Source organism: Chaetodon trifascialis, chromosome 13 (assembly GCF_039877785.1).
Source record: "Chaetodon trifascialis isolate fChaTrf1 chromosome 13, fChaTrf1.hap1, whole genome shotgun sequence".
Classification (NCBI taxonomy): domain Eukaryota; kingdom Metazoa; phylum Chordata; class Actinopteri; order Chaetodontiformes; family Chaetodontidae; genus Chaetodon; species Chaetodon trifascialis.
This window is the reverse complement of record NC_092068.1, coordinates 10,543,755-10,564,993: the sequence shown is the minus strand read 5'-3', so window position 1 is coordinate 10,564,993 and position 21,239 is coordinate 10,543,755. Positions and strand designations below refer to the sequence as shown.

Sequence of the window (21,239 nt, the reverse complement as noted above, 5' to 3'; positions counted from 1 at the left end):
AGTATGCAATGGCTCGTTACCCTAAAAACTGTCTTCAATGACCAACTGAAGAAATAAAATCCTTCAGCATACAGTAACATCTGCAATAAACAGTGTTGCGATCATTTTGTCATAAATGAGCCCAAATGGGTTCTGCTTTTGAGGAAACTGATGGAGTTCATTAGTACTCATTGTTTGCAGGGTAGTTACATCAAACACTGGCTTGTAAGCTGTAAGACCTTTAAAAATAATAACTCTATCATGCCTAATAGACTCATATCTCCCAGACATTTCACATAAAGCTTACCGTTCATCATAGCCAACAGAACCTAGTCTCATTTCTATTACCGTCCCGCTGAACGAAGGTCTTTGTCTATAATGAGTCCACATTCCCTAAGCCCAACAGTAACCACACAATCACTTGTGTCAACAGAAGGGAAATCCATTTCATCAGGACGTCCAGCCAGTGCTTCATTACCATACACGAGGGCAGCAACTGTGCAGCAGGGAGCCCCTGAGAGCTGCCGCTGATAGCTGGAGTTCAGTGCATTTGCCGGTAAAGTCTTTTCATTATGACAGTGCAATAGATAGAGCGTGTTCAATTAAAACGTCATCGCAGGTCAGCTCAGCACAATGACATACTGAATCGCTTCTCCAACACCGTAACATGTAACTGCATGGCGTGACACAGAGAGAGTACGATTACTTTTCTATTTCTGTAACTCGCCTGAATCTCTGCCACGCATGTGGAACTTCATTTAAGACATGATAAGATCAAGAATCACATACATGTGACAAGCATGTCCGACTTGGGGCAGTCTACTTTCTATCAGTGTTCTTTTAAGTCAGGATTAGAGTTAGGAGCTTTTTGTGATGACAACTAGCTTTAAAAAGCATTGCAACAAATTTAAATCTATTGTATTTTTGCATGTTGTTGTGAATTTATACCGTAATTGTTTTAATGTAGGAAAGGCTGCTGAGGTGAACCACATTCATTATAGAAGATGGAAAATGTCTCTCTGATAGTACCTTAGCATGGTGTTCCAGGATAATGTGTATGTTTTCTGGTTCAATGCTGCTAGTGCTGCCATAAAAAATAATTTGGGTATAAACAGTCTAAAAATATTCTGAGTGTATTGACTTCTCCGGCACATTGGGCTTCACTTTTTAACCGAGTGCTGATGGCTGTCATCATATAATGCAGAGCAGCAGATACAAACAGTATGTTGAGTTTAATATCAATTCTACGATCCTATTAAAAATAGCTTAATATATTCTATTTTCTAGAGGTCTAACTGGTTTCTCACTGATTTCCCTGTAAGGTTAGAACACTAAGTAAAATATCTAAAACATTGTTTGAAAAATTTTTTTTAAAAAAGGATATAACCATACACACAAGAAATAATTATCACCAAGAAAATGCCTCTCCAGTAAACCACATCAGCTAAAGGCCTCAGAGTATCATAACTGTTCCGCTGATGCAATGTTAAGTGCATGTCTGAGTGCTTCCAGCTAGCATCTTAAAAATTCTTTCAGAGAAATATTTTTGTAGTTCAGGATCAAAATATAATCTCCTCTTATATTTACTACCTAATTGCTTAGTTATAAAGAAGCATTTTCCTTAGAAGGACTTGTGAATGAAACCGTGCCAGATTCCTCTCAGAATTACTCCCAAGTAAAACTTTGAAAACTAGGAGAGAAACCTCAGTTATCTTAAAATGCATTCAAAATGGCCAGTTGAGAGCTATTTTTATGAACACGGCCTCTGGTCCCTCCGCTTTGAGAGAAACTTGTACATGCTCACAAATATTGAATGAAGTGCCCTGGGTTATAGGAATTGTATTCTCATTTAAAGCTACTCAGCAAACATCACAGTCTTTCATTTCAGTTGCTTAGAGGCCCTCTAATATATGAAGTGATTTTTCTGTTTAGCAAACAGTGAAATAGTGGGAGGGACACAATTTCATATCGCCATTAAGCGCTCATATTCTATGTGGAATTCTGACAGAGACTTAGTCACAGTAACACTGCATTGGATTATTTTATTTCTGCTACGACACCACTACATATTTTAGATGAGCATGAATTTATTTTAACCACAACGTGCCCTCTGAAGAAAACAGGGACTGTGATGCTCAAGAGCCAAATGAACAAGTGAAGTGAAAACGACATCCATCAAAGAAAATACCCTCGCCAAAATGTGTGCTTTATATTCCTATACTTACTTGTAACATTATGTTGCTCATTATCTATGCCATTACCATTACCTGGCCATTACACATAGGAAGCCATTATAGAAAACCTTGCCACTGCAGGCCTGTAACCAAGTAGCTCATCAGTATTTCTGCTACGGTGAGCACTTTTCTGGGCTCTCAGTGTACACAGCTTGCATTTGTTTGTTTCCGCAAGGGTTTACAGTCTTTGTGGGACTAGAGATTAACTGAAACAAACTGGAACTAAAATGAGAGAACTGAGAAAAGCATGGGGGGGCAGAAGAAGGGAGAATGAACTGGTGTTCAAAGAAGGGTATTGTGAGGGCGAGTGAATCGCCTGCTGGTGACCATGCAGGGTACGCTGCCTGGGGATTGGGCAGAGAAACAGTCAGCAGTCAGGGGTTGATTTCTCAAACCCTCTCCCTTCACCCGTGCTTCACTCTGCCAGTAAAGAATCTGACCCAGCATCTCCCCACATTCTCTCACAGATGAAATAACTCACTCTCTCTTTTGTGGATACAGCTACACAACTGCACTCATGCTGTATCCCCACATCTCCACCTCAGCTTAAGTGTGCAGCCATCCTCTCACTTCCTCTACGCTCATATAGTGTAGCATTTGAAACAATCCACTGGGCTCCAAAATCAGCAATCATTTCTTAATCAGCAGTTTCATTTTGGTCAAAAATTGTGTTTCGTTTTCCACAACATTGGACATTTTTCTTGGATACTGAAGAAGCAGACGCTAAAAATCTGAAATTTCCAGTTGTCACCTCAAACCGTTGTAAAGAAGCATCTTTGAAGGGGAAGCAGGAAAAAAAAGAGATTTATCCATCTGAAATGGAGCACCAGCCCAGTCATCCCGCTTCTCAAACTCACTCTGCCATCAGAGACGTCAGCAATGCTTAGGTGGAGCCACAGTGCCCCCTACAGGTCAAAAGACACATAAGCTTTCTGAGCCCTGGATCCATTCATCTGTCGGTCTGCCTGCTGTGTTACCTGATAAATGAAAGTGATACCTGCTTTATCCTGCTCCAAACATTTTATTCATCCCGGCCGACCGCACACACGGGGCTGCATGTGTCGGGGTAAGACAAGTCATTTTACAAGCACCATCTGAAGCACCCACTCAGAAAGCTATATGCAGGTTTGGTTTTCTAAAAGATTTTTTTTTTCTTTGCTAAGACCATCCTAATATACTTATGAGATAAGATCTTCTTCACTAAAAGAAATATGCATATCTGTTTTTCACTACCTTTTTTATGTTATATAAATGACCTCTACAGCTATTACTCTTATCGAAGATCCTAACCTTAGTTGTGTGGGACAAAGGGAAAGAGAAACAGAGGGTGACGAGGAGAACTTTCCCCATGGTCCCGTCTGAATACCCTCTCAATTACTAACAAGTCTGATGGATGAGATCTGGCATGTATGCAGCACAAGGCAGGGTGTCTGAAATGTTTGTTTCGGGACAGAGAGGAGGGCGGTGGAACAGAGGCGAGAGGAAGGGGGCAGGAAGTAAAACAGGGATACAAACAGGGACTTTCTGACCTTGACAACGGTGACTAAGGTTCTCTGTCCACAGGGGGACAAGTGAGGACCTGACTTGAATGACGGACCCCTTCATGAGCCCTGGGAACTGCCTCTGAAGAGTCGGTTTCATGGCCAAAACATCACTTTGTGTGAGTGTGTGTGTGGCGTATGTTTTCAAGTGTGAACGTACAGAGAGAGGAGGCGGGGTGGGGTCGGTCACAAAACGTGTGACTAGGAAGGAAGGGGAGACTCATTGTCCAAAACATTCAATACGGTCATACACCATTAGCAGTCCAAGCAATGGGAGACATTTCTCTAAGTGCCGGCCGGATACACACTGACAGCACAGATTCCCATGATTACTTTCCATTAGCCACACCTCATGAAAAATTATTTCTATCTGGCCGTGTTGGCACCTCTTAGGCCACAGAAATTAGGTAAACAGTGTTGACGTTGACCAAACACTGAAGCCGGCTGTGAGGCTGTTCACAATCTGGACACCAGGAGGAGAGAAATCGAGCCGAAATCGGAAGGAGGGGAAGCTCGCCAGCTGGTTTGACACCTCAGTTCACATTTTACACCCTGATGGCAGGGAAAACCCTGTCCTCGTGCTGTATCTCTCTCGAAGCTGATACGATTAACTGAACCTTTTAGTGCAGGACCCAATGCAACCCACTCACCAGAGTCATTTCACTGTTCAACAGAGCAGCAAGTTCTCTCAGCCAGGGGCATTGATTTTCATTCTTGGTGTGACAGGGCAACAATCACAAGTTTGCTCAAGAAGTTACCAATCCTACGCCATGGCTTCTAATGTACCGCGTGTGTGTGTTTGTCTGTGTGTAAGTGTGTCCTTGCATGTTTACGCAACTGGCAGCAGAGTGAGAGAGAGAACAGAGAGTGAGAGACGCAGAATTGCCGACGTATTGCTGGGAGCACGGCTGCATCACTCAGGGAGGTTATGGCACAGGGTGTGAATCTGCAGAGAGACAGATAAACCCATCGAGCCAGACTCTCCAGGGGCTGTGCTGTGCAGCACACCCATGGCCTGACAGAAAATCTAATGAAGAGTCTACGCTGACAAGATGCCCAAACAGCAGGGAGCAAAACCAAAGGCCATAGGCTTTATCAATCATTAAGGGAAAAGGAAAAGTAGAAAGTGAAATGTAAATCTGACACCATTTTTTGGCACGTCATGCCACAGTCTGGTCTGTGTGAGCGGATCGTTGAGACAACCTATTCAGTAACAGCTAAAATGTCACTGTTTCAGAACAGCAATGTCGGGTCCCAACAGTGTTTTAGAGAGACGCAGTTAAATAAGGATTTGGACAGCAGATACATTTCACAACAGAGCGTGGGCTTTCATAAAGTAAAAAAGGATAATATCATGTCGTATACTACAACTAGAACTTTGTTGGGAAGTATGACAACGAAGAGTCTATCTGTTTAGAGTCTGTCTATAGACCCAGAGCTCAGAGAGAGAATAAAAATGCCACATCTACTTTTCATGCTGGAAAGCCTTCTGCTTTGCGGGCTAAAATATTACCAGAGCACTCAGAGAGTCATTCCCTAATAAATAAGGCAGCACTCTCCATTAAGGCTTGTGACTCAGAGACGCATATAATATTCTCTGGACATTACACACCGTTGTTGCTGTGCTGCCACAACTACTGAGGTTTTCAATAGGCAGAAAAGGACGAACCACAACCATCACACACTTCCCTCACCCTTGAAAGAAAGTAGACTCAGAGACACAGAAAGTTTTCTTCCTTCAATTAAAATCGACCACATTGCTAATATGATATGCAGCTCAGTGTTCTGTTTTTTGGAACGGTTGCTTGCTTGTAGCGCTTGTTTATCATAACCATATGAATAATGTTGGATGATTTAAATTGTGCACCTATTTTTTTTGTTGTTGTTGTTGTTCTGTTTATTCAAATTTAACCTCAAATAACCTAAGCATAATTCATGTCATGCTCCGGGTTCATCCACGCTAGTAGGCAACACTGTGAAAAGATGATTAGTTCAAGAGCAATTCAAAATCATATCAAATATGTGATTTAAGAACCAATTGTGTTGTCTGTAATTCTCATCTGGCATAACAAATGGGTGATCTTGAGTCCATCAAGTGACTAATAAATTGGTCAGGATTTAATCTGAACCTTATGATGACTGACAGTACGCACAATGCATAAAACAGGTGCACCTCTACATGACACCTTGCTCTGATTACAGAATAATATTCTATTCCGTGTAGATCAGGGCACGTAGCCTTCTGCACTGTACATTATGCATGACTGACCATGGAGGTAAACAAAGTCTGCCAAGCAACCCCACAGGCAACCAATGTTTGAATTGACAGCTTATCAAAGAACTTACAAAAGTCAATCTCCACAGGATCGTAGTCTTCTACCCTCTGAGGGTCACCGCTCTCATCAAACCTCTGATGACTGCAGTACGAGCAGCTCCATACAACTGAATACCAATTGCCTTTCTCGCACTCATCCCACCCCCTTCAGGTTCTTTATGGCGTTCATAACCAGATTCCCTGCACTCTAAATTGGCTCCTGTAAAAAATGATCTAATACAGAAAGATGGGAAAGGTTTACAGCGGGTAATGGATTAGGAGTCAACCCCTGTGCATAATTACCACAGTCATCATGATAAGAGAAGTCCTCTCCACTTCGCACCGCTATCTTTACGACCTCATTCTGGTCTGAGAGGGATGGTGACACTCACGTGAACTCCTTGCACGAAGACGACGACAAAAAATGGAGGACATTATCGTCTTGTGTTTGCCATGTAAAAGCAACAGTAATGACATTCATTAAATCTAAAGCCCCAGATTCAGCGTCCTTTCAACTTTTACTGAACCCTGCAATTTTTTATGAAACAGGCCTTGATGAACCGTGATAGTCTCCTTTTTCTGTCTATAATTCCCTGATACAATCCAAAAAAATATACGCCAAAGACGTGGGCTCCTAGAGGACTGGAGAAATTGCTGGGTATTTGTCAAAATTACAGAAGAACACAGCGTCTTCGTTTGCATATAAGCATTCAACGGCTATTAGACGAAGAGAAAAATGCACTTTGCACAAGAATCTGGGCAGAGAGTCGTCCATACCCAGGACAAAACAGTCTGCGCTGTTTGCATCTAAAATACAATCTCGACAGTGGGCTGTGTTAAAAATGAGATCCTTTATCGAGTGGTGTGTCATACATATGCCTTCCTGTCACTTTCATCCCTTAAAAAACAGTCTGAAGAGGGTTACAGGGAGCATGAGTGTGGGTACAACAACATTTTACGCAGAGTGGTGGCAGGCCAATGCAGGCTCATTCTGAAGAGGAGGCCATCTGCTGGGGCCGGATTCTGCAGGCCAGCCCACCTTGTCATGATATGGCCATCCTGCCCTCTACACCTGCAGTTTACCAGTTGTCACCAGAGCCCCTCCTCTACCTCTCTCCCCAGACTCTCGCCCAGGTGACAGTTTGAGCACCTCCTGTCCAACCTCCAGCCAAACAGAATTAAGGAAGAATTAAAAACTCAATGAGCCTAATAATTAAACTTTAATGGAGGACATAAAGCAACTTGACACCCTCTAAAAGCTATAGGCAGCCACCATAACAGCAGTATTAAGATGGCCTGTGTTCCCTGAAATTACAGACATTCCTCCTATGCAATCCACATATGGCTGCTGTCATGACAAAGCCATGCCAAAAAATAACGGCCAAATTTCAGTTCAGAAATGATATTCAAAATCTTATGAACACATCAGCTGCAAACAAAAAATACACTGCAGCTTGTGTTGTGAAAAGTTGACATTTTGGACTCAGTGTTCATCCCCATAAGCTACAGTTAATGCACTTAGAAAACCAGAATGCTAATGCAGGCTTAAAGATAAGAGGCCGAGAGTTAAGCCGTGTCATAATATATAATGACCAAATGTGTCTGTTTTCTATTTCACATGCCATATCAACACCCCGATTCCAAGAATTTGATAAAACATAAATAAAACAGAATGTGATCATTTTCTATCCCTTTTTTGGTTTGGGAGAGGAGCAACTAAAGACCGGGAAAGTAGTGGAACGCTCCAAAAACACCTGTTTGGAACATTCCACAGGTAAACAGGTTCATAGGTAACAGGTGATAGTGTCATGATTGGGTATGAAAGGGGCGTCCTGGAAAGGCTCAGTCCTTCACAAGCAAGGATGGAGAGAGGTTCACCACTTTGTGAACACATGATTGGATAAAGGATGTTACTGCATTGGCTTGGGAACACTTTGTAACTTTTTTGGGTTTTGAGGTTCATTATACTGAATTGCCGAGTTCAGCTGCAGGACCAAACAGTCCTAACTCTGCATGCCGGTAGACCAGCACAGGATTATATCTATAGATCTGCTCTGGTTTTTTGTCAGTTCAAGTCCACTGAACACAGAAAAAAGTACAAGCAGGCTTCATATGTTAAGAGGAAAATCTATTCCTTCCTTTGTGTTTCCAAACATTTTACCGGCTAATCTTCACATTTAATTACAATGTGCATAGTTAATATCCCTACACTTCATGTTTGACTTCTGTGAGAAGTTTATTGGACTTCAGACTTTCAAAGCGCTCAAAAAGTCCCACACTTGATGGACGGCCGTCCACTGGTGCCAAGCCTAAATGAAAAACAGCATGAGAAAATGGAAGTACTGCAGGCTGGAGATTGGGAGCAGTGAATAGATGAAAAGGCAAGAGGTTGAACAAACTATCCAAAAGATCTTATCAATGTGTGTCGCCCAACATCCGCAATGTTTGTTCACATGCTCAGACCTGTGTTACTCACCAAAATTTGGACAAGAGCCACTACAGCGAGGGCAGGTCCTGCCTATTCAACTAATACATAGTTTGTAAGTGTTATTTTTAAAACACAATGGCATACTTTAAAATAAAAGTCTTTTGTTAGCAATAACAATTCCAATTTACAGTCACAGCATACGAACTGTTGTTGGAGTCCACCACGATCAGTCTGAATAGAGGATCAGTGGGACCTGATGAGACCTTCTGAAAATTATAAAAGGCTTCAGCAATTCTTCCAACCTCTCAGACCCTCTGACAGCCTGCTAAACAGAATGAATTGCCTCCTGGCCAACATGCAGCTCAGTCAGAGCCTGAACGTCTGGCAGCATTTACTGCTGAAGTAAACTGCCTGCCTTTGCTACAATAGTATTGAACAGTTAAAAACAAAAACAGGCAATATTCCCTCCTGAACCTCCTCATTTCCATTCTCATATGCCCTATTTCTCTGGTCCATTAATAGAAACACTGCTCACCTTATCCACTGCCTTAACCTTGATTTATTTAACATATTGACTCTCAACAACAACGCCTGCAAGAAAAAGAGGGTTTCATGTGTGTCAATCTATATTTTAACACCAGTGTGTGGTCTCACTGGCTCCTACCAAATACAAACTTAATCTCTATCTGCAATGCAAATATATACCATGCAGTAATGCAATTCAGGCATGTAGCAGTTATCACAAACAACAAGCTGCGTGAATTGTATTAATAACCGCTACACTTGCTACATTTGTTAAGCAAGACAGCTGCCACGACACTGAGGTCCGTTTCAGCTGTCTGTTATGTACACTAAACTGCATTTTTGTCTTTTACATGATGCTGACGATGATTCACAATGTCATGTCACCTTATCGTCATCGGGGTAGGTATTTACATAATAGATTAAATTCACTGGCCTTATCCAACAGTGCAGTCTGTTTTTCACATCTATTAATCTCGCATAAATTATAAAGTATTAATTTCACACAAGATGCACACTGCTTAGTAGACTGTAATGTGTATGTGTGTGTGTGTGTGTGTGTGTGTGTGTGTGTGTGTGTGTGTGTGTGTGTGTAAAGAAGAGTTATGGAACAGAAAGCCAAAGCAGACCATATATACAGCATGCTGCTGCTCTACAGCTGCGGTGTGGGACTATCAACTCTATAGCTACAAAATGGTCCAGAACATCAGCTGCAGAAGCAACAGGTAAAGCAATCTTTTAGCACCTCTGACTGTGTGTAGGTTGCGACTGCAGAAAATTACATAACAGCAGTGCAAATCTTTGAAAAAGGCTTTTCTGCTCAGCCTCTCTGATTCTACATCTTCTCTTTTACTCGCTCTAACAAATCTTCCTCAGGTTTCCCCTAAAAGCAGCACTGAATGACCACTAATCATTACAGCACACACAGGCCACAACGATGACAAAGAGGGTAAATATACTGGTCAACCAAATCAACATTTATTCCATCATTAACCTCGTGTTTAACGACACAAGGTGTGAGAAAGAGCTGGAATTGTAAACAGCATTAAAAGGTCAGAACATGATCTTAACCGTCACTGTATTTCAGCCTATGAGGAGGCAGATCAATGAGAGCAGCTGACCTCTTTAACATTTGCCTCGATCACACCCATCACTTGCCCAATGCAGCAAGAACCAGCACTTTCTCAATCTCAACAGCAGAGGGCAGCCAAAGACAATTTAACAGCAGAGCTGCCTTCAAGCAGCATTCAACCGCTCACAAAGGTCAAAGTTCAGATCCTTACCAGCATTGACGATGGCGTCCACCTCCAACACAGTAATATCTCCTTTGTAGAGAGATACTTTATCACTCAGCCCTCCTCCACCTGTCAGCTCCTTTCCTTCCTCTTTCTCATTAGCTGAAATTAAAATAAAAGACAATTTGCACTCATTGTTTGAATTAAAGACAGGACATAAAACAAAACAAGGTGTCACTAACAAACATTAGCTGTTCTCTTGAATAGACAGAGCTGGCTCATGAGTGGCCAAATGTATTTAAAAGACAAGAGCTTCTGTTAAATGTGATGATGATGATGATGATGATGATGATAGATTTTTCCAGTTTCATAGAAATCATTTTATAATCCAATAAAAGCAGACAATACTGGACTTAGTTTACTAACAGGGCTCCAGATAGTGTTTTAACATGGATACTGTGAATGTGAATCCCACATTTGCATACTCTACAGTAATCACTTTTATACCGTTTTTTATATTGTGATGCAATGTGTGGCAACATGTCTTATGAACTAGTGCGCTCTGTGGATACTAAGCCAGACAAGTTTAGCCACGACTATTTGTAGATTGTACTTCCTCTAAGAACTTGAACTACGAGCTGAGCCAAGAAACGATAACAACCGAGGAGCTGTGAATCAGCAGTTCTGTTTCATTTCGGTTCTTAAGGAAAATATATCAGAGGAGGCCCCCGAACTGCCATAAAAACCTTGTTTAATTTAATGTGGAGAGAAATAGCACAGTGGATGTGCGCACATAACCAAGTATTCCTACTTCCCATTCTACCCCACTTCACTGAACACAGCTGCAGTCTGTGCTGCTTTTATATCAGTCAGACAAATTGCCACAACCAGAAACTACTACTACTACTACTACTACTACTACTACTACTACTACTACGTTTTAAAACTCTGATCGTCTCGTTTGTATACATCATCTAATTCCCTACAATACCTGCAGCATTATGCACACATCAGAGAACTCATATTATATCTTAAGCCAGCAACACTAATCACTTTCTATCTGTCTTTCAGTTATTGCTCTTATGTCATTATTACATTATTTTTAATGTTAAACCAAATTGTTTTCTTATTATTAAAACATTAAAGGCAGAAATTAAATGAACCGACCTGTAACACTACTACAGCGCAAGCCGTTATGCTAATGGTTGTTAAAGTGGGTGTTACAAAAGTACTCGAGCAGCTTACTGTTAGAAGCAGTAACTTTGTAACTTCACTCACTACGACTTAGAACAGTTAATTGAACCATTTAAGAATATGGTTGGTACTTTTGAAAACAAACTTCCCCAACATATTATAACCTACAAGACTCGAGTCTTCATTGGTCCAGGGCCGTCTGACTGTTTTAGATTTTTGTTGCTATTGGCTGACAAGTCACAGAAACAGAGCTTTATTTTAGAACTAGGTTCTTGTGGGTTTCCTTTATTGATTTTCTGTGTTACATGGGCCCTTATAACAACACTTGTGTTTCATTTAACTTGAGATACACAAGGTTTAGGCTCTGTTCTCCAATAACTTATAAGCTTGCTTGCTTGGTGAACAATATCAGATTTTTGTATTGTTTACAAACATTGGAAAATCACCTTTTCCCAATGATCCAAATCATATTTCTTAAATAACAGTGTGGCTAAAAGCACATGAATGGGCAAAATGCTCAGGATGACACACAAAACGAATGTAGACACTAGAATTACTGAATAACTGTTCTTCACACAGGAAGCACAGCCATAACCTGTAATTTCACCAGCTTTTCCCAGAATAAAAACCATTCATAATCTCGAACAATAAGCCGCCTCTCTTACATCTATTCTCCTCTCTCCAGGTTGGAATCTTGTCCAGAGATATGAAGTCTTGACGACGATACTCCTTGCGTCTCTCCTCCCGATCTAGACGGAGCAGTCTATCTGTGGAAGACAGGAGCCATAAATTTTAGATTTAAGTCCCATTGAAGAATAACAGAGATAAGACAGAGGGAAATACACTTGGTACTGGCACAGACAGGTAAGAACAAGTTTAACATTCATTTGCAGCGAAAGCCACAAACTTCTCCCTTAAATCTCCATTAATTAAACGATCTATTTCTTTTCTTCTCTTAATCTCACGCCAACCTGCCTCCCAGTGCCCTCCCTTTAACTCATCACCACCCATGTGCTCAGAAGTTTGTTCTAGACCCCTCCTCCACAGCTAAGTTGGTGCTGCCTCCATCATCAGCAGCCACGTCCTGCTCCACACACTGCTGACTCTCTAAACTTTATAAAACACTGTGATCTTAAATGATGTGATATTTACTTGTGTGATCTTGCTTCATGCATTACAATCCTTTTAACTTGCAGGGTCAAAGTGCACCATGGAGCTGGCAGGGATTCTGCGTGGTGCACAAACACGCTTCAGTAGGGTCACTGCTTGCCATGCGAGACGTTTGAACACCAAGCAGTGTGACTGAATGGCGGTCTACTCCACTTACAACATTACCGGTTCTCAGCCATGTAACATGGAGACCCAAAACAATGCAGGCTCTCGTTCCAATCAGCCTCACCTCACCACCAGCTGATTTCACTCATTAGTCCCTCTTCTGCAGCTGTGAGTACGTTAATGAGTATACCTGGCTGTTTTGTGTGGACTGGCTGGAATGAAAACGTGCATACTCTTGTGTCTCCATGGCTGTCAGCTGAGGACCACTGTACTGTGTCACCCTGTTGCCTAAGCTTCATTGCACTCTGAACTGTTTGTCCTGTTTGCTCTGGCTCTGGCTCTGTTCTGCTCTGCTCTGCTGTCTTGTGTGACTTTATTATTAATAAGTAAAAGAACTTAACAAAGCACTTAAGTCGCACAGTTTGTGATACAACGACTGCACATGGAGAAACTTATTTTAAACTTATATCTACCTCCATTTCAGCTCTTAAGAAGGGAGAGAACTTTTTTGCTATTCGATTGTTTGCCTTCAAAATAAAGTCCAACAATATCTGGCTGACAGTAAATCACACAGCTGCTCCTTAGCCTTTGTGCTGCTCTACCACTCTTGGGCCCTCACAGCTTGCGTCCTCTTGTTCGTCTCTGCTGACTGAGCCTCAACTTGCTACTGTTGCTCCAAACAGCATCGGGCTGTTCAGCAAAAGGACCTTCATCCTAATCATGTGCTTCGCTGTGAAATCTTCGTCACATCGTACACAGCCTCTATAGTTGATATTTCTTCTTTTATCTCCATTGCCTTTTTGATTCTTGCTGTTGTAACAAGTGAATTTCCCCAGCGTGGGATCGAAAAAGTCCTATCATATTTTAAAAACAGCACAGTACACAGTGTGGATTTCAGTCAATTAAAACACCACTTCTGTAAAACACTTTAAGCAAACTGGAGGTGATATGACACTGCACAAAAAGAAGATAATAGTTTATTATATTAGGATCTTTTTACAACAAAACGGTGAGGTCTAGGATTTAATGCTCGGCTTACAACACTACCCTACATCATAGGGACTCTGCACTATTTTTTTGAAAGGGGCTATGAGTTATGGGCCTTGCCCCTGACATAATAAAGCCTAAAATATTGAGCCAGAAGGGGCTGACTATATTTTGGTAAGAAATGCAAGGTTCCATAAGTCATCTTTTGGCAACATCCTGCAGGAGGCCAGGCTTACATTAAAGGTGTTTCTGCAGTGGGGGATATCCGTTCCATCCCTTATGTATTTTCTCTCCCTCTTGCCCACTCCCTGTCATTCCCAAGGCTGCTTTTATTCTACATGGATGAATAAAAATGCTGTTCTGAGGCTGAACACAGCAAAGCTCTCTGGACTACACTAGAGCTCTTCGTCACTCTGCTGAACTTTTAGTCACTGAAGAATCCCAGAGCTTAGCCTGGATGCCAAAAAGAACAGGATGGGCACAAAACGTGCTTTATTAAATATGAGTGTTGACAAGACTGTGCTAGTGGAGTCACAGCATCAGTGATGCTCAGTCTCACATGGTTTTTCTGTCCTTGATGAGTTCTGGATGGGAAGGCCAGTCACTGTAATGCTGCAGACATTCCTGAACCAAATTCAGCTGATAACAAAACGAAAGGAGATGTGACTGCCTGTCACATAACATCTCATTTTATGTCGCCTTTTAATGCAATTTGTATTACTGTTTGCTCATTTTGTTCATTTTGTTGGAGAAAGTTCTCCAACTTCAGGATAGAAATTCTGCATGTTTTTACTAATTTTCCAATAAGGCTGATTTTGCCACAGATGCCAACATGACTCATTTATCTTTGTTTATACTACATAGTGTTAGAATATCACCCAGCCAATACAGACTAGCCCTGGGTGAAAAATACAGTTTGGAAAAAATAAAAAGGTCATATTAAATTCCTTAAGTTTCCAAATTTCTTTCAGGTTTTGACTTGGCTTGATCTCCTCTTAAAGCAATTTCAGCGAGAGGGCTATATGCACAGAATATGAAATCTGATTTACTTTGATGTTCATCCCGTGCTGCTACCTGCTCAAACTGCAGACGGCCAGCTAAGATTAATTATTACCTCGCTCAGAGAATTTTAATAACCATTAGAAGTATTTTCCCCATACACTTCAAAAAATTAGGCGTGAGTCAGCGGGCTTGGCTCATTATGACACCGACTGAACTGCAACATTTCATAGGAAAAACCAATCACCATGAAATTCCAATAACACGCAGACAGTATGAACAATAATTACAAACAATCCCTTTTTCTGTTAATTGAGGTCACATCCTTGCTGAGCAGAGGTCAGGGCTGGAACCAGCAGTCCACTTCAGCCAGTGTCATATTATGAATACATTTTGACCACATACAGCCCTCACTGTGCTACCAGGCTCTTAGAGGTAGTTCTCTATGCACCTGTGTCACAACAGACATTTTGAAAAGTCACAGCAGGAGGGACCACAGGTGGAAGGAATATCATTAGTGATGGCTGCATTCCATTTGGTTCCATTTTACTAATTGCACAGCCCTGATTGTGCATCCTCACACAGTGGCATAAATGGAGGAGGTGGCACAGACAGAACGGAGCCATGACTGATTAATGTGATTACTGACACCTGTGCTGTACCTGCTATCACAAGTGCAAAGGACGACCGTGGTAAAGTGTCAGAAAATAAATAACTGGTGAATGACATAATGACAGAGTTAACATGGCTTTTGCCTGTTTGTGCACAACAGGTCTGTCCCGTATGTATCTGAAAGTAAAAGCACTTGGCAGACAAGTTTCCTAGCTGGCATTAAACGCACCTTTCGCTGAAACAGAGTCATTTTCGTCGTCTGACAAACGACAACCCCGTGTTCAACTGTCAGACACTCCGAGTGTTCCCGTGTTTTAGCACGGTGTGACTGCTGTGTGGCTGCAGGGATATCGAGTTGCTGTGAAGGAAAGCTTGCAACTCAGTGAGCTGCTGGTGTATCACACAGGTGGAAGGGAGGATGTGCTGGTTAGGAGAACTCCAACAGGTAAATAACGGCTCGGGGGGGGGGGAATCGGCGAGAGGCTTAAATGGAAGCTAATGAGCTGTCAGGAGGCACTATGAGAGCAGTGTTGTTGCGAATGTCAAACATGTTATTACGGCAGCCAAAGAGAGGCGCAACATCATTTTAACATCTGTACTGTCGCCGCATGGGATGACGGAATAGTCTGCATGAAGAAGTATCACAGCAATACAGAGAGGACACAAAGAGTGGCTGTCAATCTCCTGGCATGGTTAGAATTCATGCTGTCTGCCATGGAGATGATGATAGCCTCATTCCCCCCCAAAACAAGCCTTACCTTTTTCAGTCTTCCAGTCCTTTTTCTTTTTGCTCATGCTGCCGGAATGGTTTGACTTCGAATGGTTGTTTTTTGACTGTGGCAACCCCAGGCTCACAGTGAACAGTGGTCCGGGAAAAAACGAAATGTAAAGTGAAACAGCCTCTGGACGGTTGTCTCACCTGTGAAGCTGTCAAATTTCTATGGACCTCTGTCGGCTCAACCTACCATGAGTGCGCCGTAAATTATGTGTACGAATCCTGGCCAAATGATTGGCTGGCGTGAACGGGGAAGTGGGCGTGCGGTTGGTCCGGGTGCGGCGTCAATCAGCTAAAGTCCACACACTGAAAAGGCATATTAGGTTGCTTCCGGCGGGTCAGCCTCCTGGCGTGTGAGGTGTTTGGCTAGTAACGCCGGGCCAACTGGATGCAAACGGCAGAGTGCGGTCGACTTGTAGTCACTGCAAGTGTGCTTGGCACAGAAACGGTCCTGTATATTTAAAAATAAACACTTTTTAAATGGGTTTGTTTTCTTGCCTCCATGCTTGTTTTGCAATAATATGATTTAGATTTTGATCCCCCTTCAGAGGAAAGTGTTGGATGCAGGTGCACAGTGATCTAATATACAACAGTAGTTTGTAATATTGGCCAATATTAAAATAATCTATTTTACAGCCGATTTAAATATCTATTCCTTTCATTAAAATGTGCAATGCCAAAAATATCCTGACAAAATGGATCAAAGAAATTACTAAAGAGTTATCAGCCTTAAGTTGCAACTTTCTTTTACTACCGTTTAGAATTATCAAACACGCAAGTGGACACAGAAGCACTGTAACCTGTCCTTGTTCATGGCAGAGGACAGTATCTCACAGGATAGACCGGATCGGACCAGTAAGTCAGGCTGTCATATGTGAGAGGCTGGTTCCAGAGACCACCGTCTGTCATCTGTTGTGTTAGCTCTGCTCTGGTCCAGACCCATCTGCTCCTGAAACCGCTGATATTATCTGAGAGTGGCAAATTTCTTTCATCCAAGCTGTACTCTGATCTTTTTCTTTTTTTTCTTTTTTTTTAAGTGAGGTTTATTTTAGTGAAACACATCCTGTTTCCATATCAACAGCTTGGTAAAAACGTTTGCATAAATGCATTAATAACACTAAGAGCAAACTGGCAGTATAGGTGGAAGCTCTGCTCCTGTTCCATTTGGGCATATTATAGATAAAACTCATATTACAAAGTGCACAAGTACAAAGGATTTATGTTTCCCAGGACCAATGTGGCAAAAATCTCCCAGTGTTCGCCAGATGTCTCATATTACAGACAAATTAAAGATCTTTATCTCATTGAGCCGCTGCCCTTTTTAGGAAATTAAGACAAAGTAATCATCTCACAGATCTGGCACAGAGATTCATAATTTGTCCTTGTAATATCTTAATTAGTTTCCTAATATGGATTTACAAAATATTAGAATAATGTCTAATGGCTGTTCTATTTAAAACCACAATGGGACATCTGCAGAACTTCCAGAGCCAATGATAACAGCAATTCACAGTATCTTCCTTTACCCAATATTTCAACAAAGAGAAGATTTGAGCAAAGTGCCGTTTGCAGTTTTCCCTCTGTACTTTTGCAACCGAACCACTAGATGTCAATCTTACAACATTATATGCAGCACTGATTCTGTTTAGAAGGAGGTTTGTGATTCTAGGTTAACCTTACAAAGATTGTCAGACAGTTCGCTGAAGCATGCTGGGATTGATGATTTTAGGCAATTCTGCTCTCATCAATTTAATATGCTTTTTTTAAAATATGCATTAAGGAAACCAGAAGACTCAAATGAGGCTTTGAGAGGCTGAAAACCTCTCTGTCAGCAAGCCTCCGCCGTGTTGTGGTGTCTCTATGAAAGATGCTAAATCCAAAACATGTGGCCCTGACCTCTGACCTTTTATTCCCACCTTTCAATGAAGCATCAAATATTTCTATAAGGCTTAAGAAGAAAAAATACACAATTTGTGTGAACACTAACTGATGTACTTGTTGTGCTTTTATACAAAACTGTAATACACTCCATTACACTATAGCTTTAATTGTGACATCAAAGTCCCTACACACCCATCGTCCACAGTCTTCTAGGGACTGTGTTGACCAATCTAGGCTTCACTGACAGCTCCCTCTCTCTCCTGTTTGTATTGTTGCACAGGTCACAGGGCACAAAGTGGGACATTTTTCACTCTTGTCATTCGTATGGTTCACAGAGTTTTGTGATATAATCAGTCAGAGTGATTAAAAAAACCTGTGTGGGTGCAGAGGGCCTAAAATGTTGCATTGTGGATTCTTGGGTTCAATCATTATCAGCTTTTGGTCACCAACTACAAATCAACTAACAATGATCACGTGTTGTTTGGATTGTATTTGTTTTTGTTTTGTTTTTTTGTTAAATTGATAAGTGATTTAAAGTAATTACATATATCATCTAGTATGATGTGCAGCACAGACAACATGGTGTCTGATGAGGAGAGAAAAAAAAAAAAGATCAAAATTGGCAGACTGTTCCTGGTGAATGGTTGATTCTGCAGGGCAATCTGTACGCTCCAAACAGGGGAGGATCTATTTGTGTAAGACTGCGTAGGCAATTGTTATTGTCATGGTTACAGCACAAGGAGATTAAGCCGGTGGCTGTACCTACAAGTCACTCGCAAGAACACTGCATCGTCTAATCTGTTGTTGCTTGATATGTATGTTTTTCATATCCCACTTGTGATCATGCCACGTAATTACAGCAAGCAACGCAATTATCTACAGAGAAATGCACAAAATTACCCCCAACTTGAAGTGGGCCCAGGGGCTGTAGGAATCATAATTATGGCAATTGTTGTTTATACGTGTTCTTATGTCAATATCCGTAAGCCCTCTGGTGGGTTTTTAGTGACTATTTGGTTTGGTAAATTTCTGTGAAGGGATTATATCATCACGTTTGTTCCGAGTCAGTGCCTAATGATAAAACACACCGTTTGTTTGGTACAGTAATTGGTGGTTTCACAGGCAAAGCTCAAGCCTATAGATAGAGACTAAATACTTCTACTCTGTGGAGATCTCCAGTGAAAAGCAGCACTTAACCCATCTATGTGCAATTGACCCATGAGACTGTCAGCAGAGGCCTGAAAACATTTAGTGTTTAGATCATTTTTCCAATGACAATGAAAAGGTCAGAGGAAACATCTCTTACTGAAAGCCTCACACAAGGATTGCAGTGCTCATTCATAGAAGGTATGTAAAGGTGAGTTCTAGCAGAGAAAGCAATTTCTCAGGCAAGCTGCATACACACAAGTGTAAGCATGTCACTGTTTCTCACATGAATTTGTCAGCATATTTTGCAAAATAGTTCTAATGTACAGTCATTAAAGATGGAAATGGTTTTGCAGCGCCGCCGCACTGTCAGAGAATCTGAGCTGCCGCTGAGCGCTGCCTTTGACGCAGTGCCTAACCTGAACATGAAAACACTGTAGTTTTGTGGTTTGTGTGGGTTCTTTTCAACCTTCGCAATCAAACATTTGTCTGTTCATATCTTCCATTGTGTCCGGTCACGTATTACACTCATCTGTGCGACAGATGTGAGCTCGCAGTGCAGACGAAAGGAGCCCTGAGAAGTACCTCAGTCCAGACATTTGTGCACAGACTGCTTACTCTGATACACATGACGCTTGTTTGTGTCCAGTATCTACTTTACAGTACACAAGAAAACCACTGATAGCTCTTTCACTTACACAAACCGACATGAATACACTCTTTTTTTTTTTCGTATGTGGCCTAAATAAATGCTTTGTTGTGTAACTCATCATCTCTGTCTCATCCATGTTGCCAGTCTAACTCCATTATCTGGAAAGGAGCCAATGAAATGAATGTCATGTCATTATTTACACTAACAAAAGCTTCATTGATTAAAAAAAAAAAAAATCATGAGCAATATGTGCGCTATATTACATGTTTTAGTATAGTGATATTTATTTTTGAATTACATTCACATTATATTTCATTGTCCTGTTCCATAAACCTGATTTGAAAAAAGAGATAAAGCAGTGGTGAAATGTTGTCAAAGCTTTCATTGTTACACATGGCTGCTCTGACATCCAAACGCTCTTCTCCTGTGTGCAGCGGTACAACAGCTTTAGGCTGTACAGACTCCGTCTCATGTCTCAGAATTAGAGATTATGGTCTTATATTTCCAATTTCCTACAAGTATTTCTCATTTCTGGCTTTGGAACCTGTGTTATTCATGATTACAAGCATGTTTTTTCTCCTCTAGTCTGTAACTCAACTGAAAGAGCAATTTGTCGTGAGATGCATTGTGATGCACTGAAGTGAATATAGTTGTTTACTTAGTGGTACTTTGTTTAGTCTATATCCGTAGAATGGGTTTGGGGTTGAATTAAAAAAGCATCACACTGTGAGTATTCTTTTCCTGCAGAATTCCTGTGGGTTGTAGCTTTGGCAAAATGTGTTGCAGCGGCTCCCTCTGTTTATTTTACTCTATTTAATAAAGCCCCCATCCAGCATGTCTCTTCACACCAGAGCGTGCCTGCTCTCTGCCTGTTCAAAGCAGCAGGAATTCCTTCCTGATCGCTGGCTGAACTCAAGATGAATAGATTTAGTGCGGATAGATGTTCAGCATGTTCAAAGCATACGCACAAAAGTGGTCCAAACTGTTGTGGCTTTTATGTATCAACAGTTTCCTTTGCAGGATTATTTTGCGCAGACAGTGTTGGTCTGTTGCTTTACATCTGCTTTTTCCTCAGCTGAATAATTTCTTTATATGTAAAACTATAGTGTTTCTAACTTAGATTCTTTCCATTTTTTTAATTAAACAACAGACTAAAGCACGAACAGAAAGGTGGACATTTCTTTAATTGTATTGTATTACAAATTTCTAACAAGTAATATCATGTGTTCCCTCTGACCACAGCATTACTTATGCAAATGAGCATCTACCATGTTTGCCAGATGCCAGAACAGAACATTTCAGGAGAGAGAGAAATCACTTCAACAGCAATATGCCCATTATTGGTTTTCAAGAACACGTTCTAGCTCTAACTCTTCAGTGTAATAATAGTGGAAGGATTAAGGATGTCTTTTCTTTCTATGTGGCACTTAAAAATAAAATGCTAAAGTATTTAATTTTAGGCTAA

At 41.3% G+C, this 21,239-nt stretch overlaps 1 protein-coding gene across 5 annotated transcripts in view; it reads right to left on the bottom strand.

Annotated features, from left to right (window-relative positions):
* macrod2 (mono-ADP ribosylhydrolase 2) overlaps positions 1–16,312 on the bottom strand; it is a 402,757-nt gene extending 386,445 nt beyond the window's left edge. For all 5 annotated transcript variants that reach the window (XM_070977971.1, XM_070977972.1, XM_070977974.1 and 2 more), the window contains exons 1-3: positions 16,079–16,312; positions 12,113–12,214; positions 10,302–10,415 (exon numbers count right to left, since the gene is read on the bottom strand). In XM_070977971.1, the coding sequence (XP_070834072.1) occupies positions 10,302–10,415; positions 12,113–12,214; positions 16,079–16,115 (253 nt within the window). In that variant the 5' untranslated portion in view covers positions 16,116–16,312. The remainder of the gene's footprint in view (positions 1–10,301; positions 10,416–12,112; positions 12,215–16,078) is intronic.
* Positions 16,313–21,239: the final 4,927 nt, after the last annotated feature.